Below are 10,081 nucleotides of genomic sequence, written 5' to 3' on the forward strand. Positions count from 1 at the left end.
TCTTCGTTGCCCGTCTAGCCATCCCTCTGAGTGAGTGGCGAGGACAAGCCCTCGCTCGAGTGTGAGCAGCAGCGATTATTGTCAGTGATTGAATAGGACCTTCTATGTGTGCTTGTGCGAGCGAGGGGTGTGCGCTCGCCAGCGTGTGAGGCGGTTTTGTGTTCCCAGAGCTTGTGCTCCTGGGTTGAGAGCATGCACAAGCGTGCGCGCGTGTGGAGTGTGCATGTGCTATCGCGCAAGTGTTCGAGTGCCCACTCCTCCCAGAGTCGCAAAGTGCAGGGGGCGGGCCGGGCAGCAGGGGGCCTGGCCCACTGGATTCCCTCATGCTAGTTCCGGGGCGGTCTGGTCTAGAGGGCTTTATGCACCGTCTGGAGGGTGGGGACTGGCGCGGGTAGAAAACGGGATGCCTCAGGCGTCGGGGCCGGCTTTCTGCCTCTAGGAGCCAGCGGCTGGTGCTGAGCAAGACTCCTGTTCCCGAGCGGAGTAACCTGCCTGTGCTCGCTGCGACGCGCGCCCACCTCCCGGGGAAGGAACGGCGAGGCCCGGGGCTGTCTCCGCGATGGAGCGCGGGGCCGCGGCGGCGGCATGGATGCTGCTGCTGGCCATCGCCGCCTGCCTGGCGCCAGTCAGTGGCCAAGGTAAGCGACCACCTGCCCGCCCTGCGCCACCCTAGTCGCTGCCGAGCGGAACCGGAGCGAGGGTGGGCGGCTGCGGGGCTGCTCCGGCTGAGCGCTCCGGTGACCCCAGGAATGACGACTGCAGCGCCGCTCTTCTACTGGTTGGGGAACGCGGTCGCACCGGCTTCGGTGACAGCTCGTCCCACGGCGATCGTGCCTTTGTTCCCACGGGAATTAGTCCTGATTCCCCAACGGTTTTCAGGCTGGAACCCGGAGAACGAGGGTCTCCCGCGTGGGTCTGCAGCTCTCTTCTGGCTGAGGCGGGGCGGTCCTCCTCGCTGCTCCCAGCGCAGCTTTCCACCTGCAGCGTCCGGCCAGCGCGGGAGATCTGATTCCAACGCGCGCCCGGGGCCGCCGGCCAGAGCCTCCCTCCATCAGTGGCGAAACTCTGTCCCGCGGTGACCCCCATGAGACCGCATCTCATGATACCGATCGTTTACGAGTCCAGATAAGGCCGGGAGGTGGGATTGGCAGAGGGAGCGGCTGATACACTAGAGTACTTTCTTGAAGGCTTTCCCTTTTCCTACGCCGAGCGGGTGCTTTTGTGTTGATGAATGGAGCTGGTTAGCTGCGCCTGAGTTTTGGGGCTGGAATGCAAAAGTTTCTAATGTGGCTACAAACTTTTTCAAGTTGTCCAGGAGTTAGGTTTTTTTTTCTTCTCTCCTTCTTCTTCTTCCGCAAAACAGCAGTGAGAGAGAGAGGGGAAAGGGGGAAAATTATTTAGAATAGAAAACTATAAGAGAAGAAAATGAAAGACAAGTTGAAAGGAATGAAGAGGACGGGAGAGTAAAGTGAGGAAGGAGGGAGGGAGGGAGGGAGGGAGAGAGGAGGGAAGGAGGGAGGGAGGGAGGAAGGGAGGGAGAGAGAGAGAGAGAGAGAGAGAGAGAGAGAGAGAGAGAGAGAGGCGAGGAGAACCCGCTCTCTCCCTGGCTTTCGTTGCTAGGTAGCAGCCTGGAGCTGCGTGTGACCGACCACCAGACAGACAGAACGGACGCTGCTGCCACCGCAGGGACTAATCTGTCTGTGGGGATGGGCCAGTCCCCCTTTCCCCTCCCGCTCTTTCCCGTCGGACAACTTAATTGCCCTACAATAAAAATGAAACCCCTATTGTTGCAGGATTAGTCAAAGCAATAAATTGATTTCCCCAGATCACATATTGGGGTTGATGGGTGAAGACTATGGAAGCCCCCATTTATAGAGGAGAGAGGGGAGGGCTTGTGGATGGGCCGTGGCATGTATTCAAATGGTTAATCTGCTTTCTTTCCTCAATTCTTAGCATAAGCTCCTTAGAGGGAATCAAGTAAGGAATTATACAGCAGCTCCAGGCAGCACCCATCTCAGACTTCCTGGGAAGTTTGGAAGCGCCAACAAATGCACCAGGCTTGCAAAAATCTTTCGAAAAGGAGGGGTGGGCGGCAAGAGAAGATGTCTAACAGTTCTTCCTTTAAACACCTTTCTAAAGTATTGGAAACACAGAAAAGGGATTTAATATTATATTATATTGTGTGTGTGTGTGTGTGTGTGTGTGTGTGTGTGTGTGTGTTAGGGAGAATTCACAGTGCTTCGGGTTATATATCATGCGCTAAATATAGCCCTAGGGTTTAAGTGTGCATTTTTTGTCCCTGTCTGGAAGGAAAGGTTGCTTAGTTCTTGTGCTGATGTCCCTTTACCACCGGAACACACATTCTTCTCCCTGTTTTGGTGTCACCAAACACCACGTACCTAGATTTCCCTAAGTTCTTATCCATGTGAATTATGAAAAAAAACTGGGAGGCATTTTTCAAGTTTTTAGCAGATAAGGCAATAATCACCTAGCATATGGCCGAGGGAACATACATACATACATGCATGCATGCATACATACATACATGCATACACTCATGTATATGTTCTTCAGGCGGTTTTTATTGATTGATTTTATTTTGAATGCAGGGCTTCTTTGTAGCCCTGGCTGTCCTGGAACTTGCTCTGTAGATTAGGTTGGAACTCAGATCTGCCTGCCTCTGCCTCCTGAGTGCTGGGATTAATGGCATGCACCCACCTGGGCATTCTTCTGGCTTCCAAACTAGAACCCAAGTCTCATCATTTTTAGTCTTGTCTTGCTTTTTGATCATTATGATTATTTTTTTTTATAAGCCAGGGCCTCCATGTGTAGCACAGGCTGGCCTGAAGTTATGACTCAGGCTGTTTGTGATCTTCCGGTCTCAGCTTCTTGAGTCATGACTGAAGAGTGAGCTGCCATACCTGGCAAAACACCCAAGTTTTTAACTACAAAATTGATACAGTAAGAGAACTTCTCAGAAGATTTATGGTTTACCATGGAAAGGTAAATTATGTAAAATACTTAGCCCAGTATAAAGGAAATGGTGAAAATAAACTACTGTTCTTTTTTTGTTTGTTTTTTTTCAAGACAGGGTTTCTCTGTGTGGCCCTGGCTGTCCTGGAACTCACTCTGTAGACCAGGCTGGCCTCGAACTCAGAAATCCGCCTGCCTCTGCCTCCCAAGTGCTGGGATTAAAGATGTGCGCCACCACCGCCTGGCTTAGAATGTGTTTTGAAGTGATTTTTTTCTTTCCTTTTTATTTATTTATTATTTATTTATTTATTAAACAATCTGCTCCCCACTTTAAATTCTTTAGTCCAAATCAATTTGGTTATGCCTTTAAGAGTTTGAACTCCTGTGATGATCATACATGCCTTGAGTGGAACCTGTAATAAGTAGGCTACATTTTTTTTTTCCTTTTCTTGTTCTAACTTCGGTCTCTGCAACCTTGTTTGCAGTTGTATCTATTCCAGAGTGGCTTTCTATTCCTATGCTTGGAATTCTCTCTGTCTATAACTGGGTTCTGCCTCAACTCTTTTCAGTCATCTCGATTTGATGGAAAAGGTTTTAGAGCTGGAGGGAACCTGAGTATCTAAGCGTGTGCATTGTTTTATACTGTTGGTGGTTAACCCAGCAGGGTGGAGGGAGGTCCTGAAAAGCCTGAAAGAATGGCGGTCAATTCCTGGCCTGAGGGTATGTACTGGTGATAGAGACCAGATGAAGTCAGTTTCTCTGTGCTTATCTCCTTTTTCAGATGTTCCCACCCTCGGTTGAGACTTTTAGATTCCTTTCAGGTGATCCACACTTATCAGGTGAAGTAAAGAATAACAAGTAGATGACCTTGGCAAACTTTAACGAGATTGGATGTGCCAGTCAGGCCATAGAGCAATGGCTCTCAACTTTCCCGATGCTGTGATTCTCATACAGTTCCTCATGTGGTAGTGACCCCCAAACCATAAAACTGTCATTGTTTCTACTTCATAATTGTAACTTTGCCATGCAGAGTTATAGACAGCAATGTAAATATATCTGATATGGAGGATAGCTGATATGCGACCCTGGTGAGAGAATCATTTAATTCCTCCGAGGGGTCGCGGCCCACAGGTTGAGAACCATCACCATACAAGCCTGGCAGGCCAAATAGGCCTTCAGTACTGGAGCTTCTAGCTTGGTCTAGAACTTATTTCACACCAGTGCCTGGTACATCATCAGATCCATTTTTTAAAATTCTTGTACTATTAGTGCACACTCCTGCCACTCTGGATTTTGCAGTGCAGACTGATACAGAACTGAAGTTTTAGACTTAGACAAGATAATTCCTAGGTCCTGGTTAATAGACAAGGTAATGATTAGGCTCTGGCTAATCATTGTCTCTAGATAAGCACCTTAAGAACACTGAAGTTTAGCCGGGCGGTGGTGGCACACGTCTTTAATCCCAGCACTTGGGAGGCAGAGGCAGGTGGATTTCTGAGTTTCGAGGCCAGCCTGGTCTACAGAGTGAGTTCCAGGACAGCCAGGGCTGGCTACACAGAGAAACCCTGTCTCGAAAAACAAAAACAAAAAAACAAAAACAAACAAAAAAACCCCACTGAAGTTTAAAACATTTTTAGCAAATTTTTAATTATATTTAAAAATGTTGAAACCAAGAACCTAGTTATTTTCTAGTACGAGAAAAACATTGTCATTGGCTTTGGCCATTAAGTCTTATTAGCTACCATAGGGTAACAAGACATTATCGGGTGCTCAGGAAATGTTCATTTTTTTTTCATTCATTGTAGTTCTAGGGATCAAACCTTGGGCCTGGTGCATGTTAGGCATTGTTCTACTTCTGAACTCTATGTACCCCCAGCACACAAATAACTGAATTCAAAGCTGAGGGGAGCCAAGTGTGGGACAGTCTTTTGTTTTTGCTTTTTTTGAGACAAATTCTCACTATGTAGCCTTGGTCGGGCTGTAGCACATACATGCCTCTGTGCGGGGATGAAGGACATACGTTGGAGTTTGTCTTTTTCCCCCCAAAGACAGGATTTCTCTGTGTAACATCTTTGACTGTCCTGGAACTCACTTTGTAGACCAGGCTGGCCACGAACTCACAGATCCACAGATCCACCTGCTTCTGCCGCTCAACTGCTGGGATTAAAGGTCACTACTCCCATCTGGAGTATTCTTTTAATCCTAGAATCTGGGAGGTGGAGGCAATGCGACCATGAGTTTTTGTCTAGCATATAATCTTCCTATATATTAGCTATATAGGGAATTCCGAGTCAGCCTGGGCTACGGGAGACCATCTTCTATTTTTACCGTCAACTGGGGCAGGCAGAGGGCTTCCGAGTATGACTAATACAAAGCTCTGCTCTGGAATGGAGAACATGAGGTTGAAGGAGCTCTCATAATCAGAACGGTTTTCATGTTAACTTTATGGTCTGCAAGAAATAAAAGAAGCTGCTACCATGATCAGCTTTCCAAGCCCATAGTGTACTGGGGATGTGGCAGCCAGCGAGGAGTCTGGATGTTTAAAACGTACTCCAACTGGTTGCCCCTCCGGGACCTTTCTGGTTTAAGGAAGATTTGATGTGCTTCAGTGTCGGTTTTGGATTTCTCTTTGAGAACGATTAGTAGTGGTTTGTTTTGAAATGCCAAGTTTGCTTTTGTGCCTGATGTTCTATAGAGGTCCAGGAAAAGAAGTTGGCAATGTTTGAGATTTTGGATTAAGACTCTTAGTTTGAACCCCACTTTTCTTTCCTTATTACCCAGGAAATGCAGTGTAACTGCTTGAGGTGCCATGAGTCAATTTTCTTGCCTGTAAAATGGGCTCACATCCACTTCCTAAAACGGTTGTATAGAGTAAATTAGGCAATGAGTGAGAATAGCTTGCAGACAGTGTCCATCAGCATTAATATTTTTCAAAATAGAATTTGGTTTTACAGCTAAGTAACTTGGTAGGACATTGGGTTGCACACCCAAAAGCCTTGGGTTTGATTCACTACCAAAACAAATCAATAAAACTTATAATGTTGGCTGTAAATAACAACTTCACAAATTATTCAGGAATTGTATGGATAGAAACCTGTGTTAAACTGACTGAAGTCATGGGAAGCTGAGATCCTTAAGTGAAAAGCACACAGACATTTGTCTCATTTATATGAAGTTTCCATTTATCTTGGTATATCCAAAGAAATAACCAAACATTGGCAATTTCATTTAGTTCGACCTTCTATAAACCACTCCCTGTGTCATACCAGTTTTGTTTTCTCTTCTAATCCTGAGGTGACTCCATTTTCAGACATGTTCACTTGGTGTAAAATGACTCACTGGCTTTGGAGCTGCATCCTATCATGTCATTTCCATAGGGAAACAGAAATCATTAACAGTTGCATTTCAATGGCTTTGCTCAATTGTAAGCTTATTAGACAAATTAATCACCTTCCTCAGGGGTAGAAGTATTCTCATAGGTTAGGCTCAGCTACATACTTGGTCCCAGGCTCTGCAAAGTGTGGGCCTTAGAGAAAGATTGGGGTGGGGCTGTGAAGACAATGGTGACCACAGTCTGAACTGCAAATCAGATATAAAACCTTATCAGACAAAATCGGTTAATGACGCTATTTTCATTTTGTATGTGAAGACAGATTGGAAAGACATGGAAATCTCTAAAGAACTGGCAGTCCCAAGCTAATTCAATGAGCTGAAAGGAGGAAAGTATTAGAAACATTCTATGTGCCTGGAATCATGTTGCAACTTTTAAAATTGTTATTATCATTATTGCTTTCATGGCCATACCAAAGATAAATCTATGGGCCCATGAGTGCAAGACAAGGACTCTACCATACAGCCACAACCCCAACCCCACTTTTCAAGTTTAGAATGAGGGAAAGAAGAATTTATAGATACTTTATTTAAAGTCTCTCTCTCTCTCCCTCTCTCTCCCCCCCCCTCTCTCTCTCTCTCTCTCTCTCTCTCTCTCTCTCTCTCGTTTCCCTATATTTCCCTGGCTGTCCCGGAACTTGCTCTGTGCTGAGATTAAAGGGGTGTGCCACCACCTGGCCCTAAATTCTTATTTGGAGAAGAGAGGAAAGTCTGGGAGGATGAATGTCGAGATTAGAGCGTGGGATTCTTCAGTCCACTGTAGGACTTCATCTTACTATGAAGTTTTTTCTAGTTTACTTCATTTGTTTATGAGTCTAGGACCTGGCCCCTTTTCCAAGCTCTTGATCAGGATGATGGGAAAGAGAAGCATCTGGAAACAGGTTAAGATCTCTGTGGAGACAGCATATACACCTTAGTGTGTATGAAGGAGCCCCTAGTACATGTCAGGGACTTGTTCCATAAATGGTAGAAATTTTTGTTTTCTTCCCAAATAAATGCACTTTATGTTGATGGTTACTTTGTTAGTCTTTTATTTATTTATTTATTTTTTATTTTAATTTAATTTTTTTGTTAGTCTTTTTAGATCTTATTTCTATAGCAGTTGCTAAGAAAATGGAGATATTCTCATCCCTAAAGTACAATAGTAGCCTGTGATTAAAAGGACAGCAGTAAAACCTGTCTCTCCCAGAAAATGACAGCAAGACAATATGTAGATTTCACTCTGAAATCTCAGTGTGTTTGTTCATGAGCCCTCAGATCATACTGGAGCTCGAGGATATAAAAAACAGCGAGAAATGAAGGAAAGAAGGAAAATGTAATTACCATTCTGTGCATTGAAAAGTTAAGCCGCTGCTACCATGGATACGGTGGCTTGTTTACTGGCTATGGATCTCTGGGATCCCAGTTTGTAAGCAATAACTGGAGCTCTTTCAAGCATATGTACTGCCAGCCAGTAACTTGATGATTCCTCGTAACTTTGAAAAGAAGCTTTTATGGCTTGCTACTGATTTGAAAGTGCATGTACTTGTCTGAGAGTCCAACTGGTGCTGAAACCTGAAAGAGATGGAGAATAACAGCAATCCGGTTAGGTTAGAATTTCTTGAATCTTCATATAAAAACAATGTCTTATACGTTTCAAACACTTGCGTGTGTTTTGGGCCCAATTTTGATTTTTTTTTAAAAATGTTAACAAGAATACTGAAACCCTTACATGTCCTTAAATACTGTTGACTGTGAGCATCCATGGGCCCAAGTTAGTTGGCTCTGTAGAGCTTCTAGTGGTGTTCTTGACCCCTCTGGATCCCCCCCATCCTATGCCCTAACCTTCTACAAGATTCCCGAGCCCCACCTGTTGTTTGGCTTTGGTTCTCTCTGCATCTGCCTCCATCAGCTGCTGGATGAAGGCTCCCAGGAGACAGTTAGGCTAGGCTCCTGTCTTCAAGCAGAGCTGAGTTTCATTAATAGTGTTCCGGGGTTGGCTCTCTCTCATGGGATGGGTCTCAAGTTGGACCAGTCATTGGCTATTCCTTCAATCTCTGCTCATCTTTATCCTTGTACATCTTGCAGGCAGGACAAATTTTAGGTTGAAGGTTTTGTGGGTGGATTGGTGTTTCCCTCCCTTCACTGGAAATCTAGTCTGGCTCTTCAGGGGGTGGTCATTTCAGTCTCCAGCTAGGGGCACCATTATAGTGCTTTCCCCCCCCACCCCCAGGTCTCCAGCTTGTCCTAGAGAAGCCCTCCACTGATTTCCTTCTCCCCCGGCCCTCTCCCACCACTCTCCCCACACCTGGTCCCCATCCTACTTCCCTCACTCCTTCCATCTCTGTAGATTTTCCCCTTCTGAGTGAGATTCAAGCTTCCTCCCTTGGGCCTTTCTTGTTACTTAGTTTTTTTGCGTCTGGCTTGTAGCATGGTTAGTCTGTACGTTATGGCTAATGTTCATAGGGGCTAGACCTTGACGGCCCTACTCATTTGTAGCAGATGTACAACTTGGTGTTCATGTCTGTCCCCTACCAAACTGGAGCAGGGCTGTCTCTGACTCTGTTGCCTGCCTTTGGATCCCTTTCTCCTAGCTAGCCTGCTTTTGTCAGGTCTCAGTGAGAGAAGATGTACTCAATTCTGCTGCGGCTTGATGTGTAGGACAGTACCCACGAGGGAGTGGTGGAGGAGGGGTTTATGTGAGTCTGGGAGGAGAGATCGGAAGGGGCTGTGTTTGAGATGTGGGTAAATTATAGAAAAAATTGAGACAGGTTTTCTCTGTGTAGTTCCGGCTGTCCTGAAACTCATCACATCGAACAGGCTGACTTGCCTCTGCTTTCTGGGTGCTGAGATTAATTTGCACGACCATGACCAATGGCATTTTTAAAAAAGGGTTTCATGTTAGCCCAGGATAGCCTTGAACTCCTGACCTCTTGCCTTTATCTGCCAAGTGCTAGGATTGAAGATGTATATTACCATACCCAAATACTTTTTTGGTTTTTTTTTGAGACAGGATTTCATCCTGTGGTCCAGGCTGGCCTGGAACCCATTATGTAGCCCATTCAGGCTGGCCTTGAATTCTTGGCACCCATACCTCAGTCAATGGGTACAGGGATTACAGGTGTGAATTATTAGGCCTGATGATACAGTTGAATGGGTATTTTATCTGGAATATGTCACTACTGGCTACATTTTAACCTTAGTAAAGGGGAGAAGAAAAATAGCTAGGATGGACTTCTACATTGTTTTAATTCTGATGTCAGGAAGGGTGTAGCAAACACTTTCTGTTTAAAGAAACAAATAGAACACCCAACCCACACTAACTAAAACAATGGAGTCTTTCCTGGCTCCTGGAGTGGAGTTCTGGTGAGAGTCCAGGCGCCAGATCCTTTTTTTTTTTTTTTTTTTTTTTTAGGTTTTCCGAGACAGGGTTTCTCTGTGTAGCTCTGGCTGTCCTGGAACTCACTCTGTAGACCAGGCTCGAACTCAGAAATCCACCTGCCTCTGCCTCCCAAGTGCTGGGATTAAAGGCATGCGCCACCACCGCCTGGCAAAGAAACCACTTGGAGATGCCGGGAACCGAACCCGGTGCCTCATGCCTCATACATGCAAACCGGTCTTTTTCTTCCTTCCTTCCTTCCTTCCTTCCTTCCTTCCTTCCTTCCTTCCTTCCTTCCTTCCTTCCTTCCTTCCTTCCTTTCTTTCTTTCTTTCTTTCTTTCTTTCTTTCTTTCTTTCTG

The 10,081-nt window shown here is 45.7% G+C and overlaps 1 protein-coding gene across 1 annotated transcript in view; it reads left to right on the plus strand.

Moving 5' to 3' along the window:
• Positions 1 to 559: 559 nt before the first annotated feature.
• Positions 560 to 10,081, plus strand: part of Lrp2 (LDL receptor related protein 2) — a 160,544-nt gene continuing 151,022 nt past the window's right edge. The window contains exon 1 of the mRNA XM_028762987.1: positions 560 to 638. Within this exon, the coding sequence (XP_028618820.1) occupies positions 560 to 638 (79 nt within the window). The remainder of the gene's footprint in view (positions 639 to 10,081) is intronic.

The sequence above is a fragment of the Grammomys surdaster genome, unplaced genomic scaffold (assembly GCF_004785775.1).
Source record: "Grammomys surdaster isolate TR1022 unplaced genomic scaffold, NIH_TR_1.0 136, whole genome shotgun sequence".
Lineage (NCBI taxonomy): Eukaryota > Metazoa > Chordata > Mammalia > Rodentia > Muridae > Grammomys > Grammomys surdaster.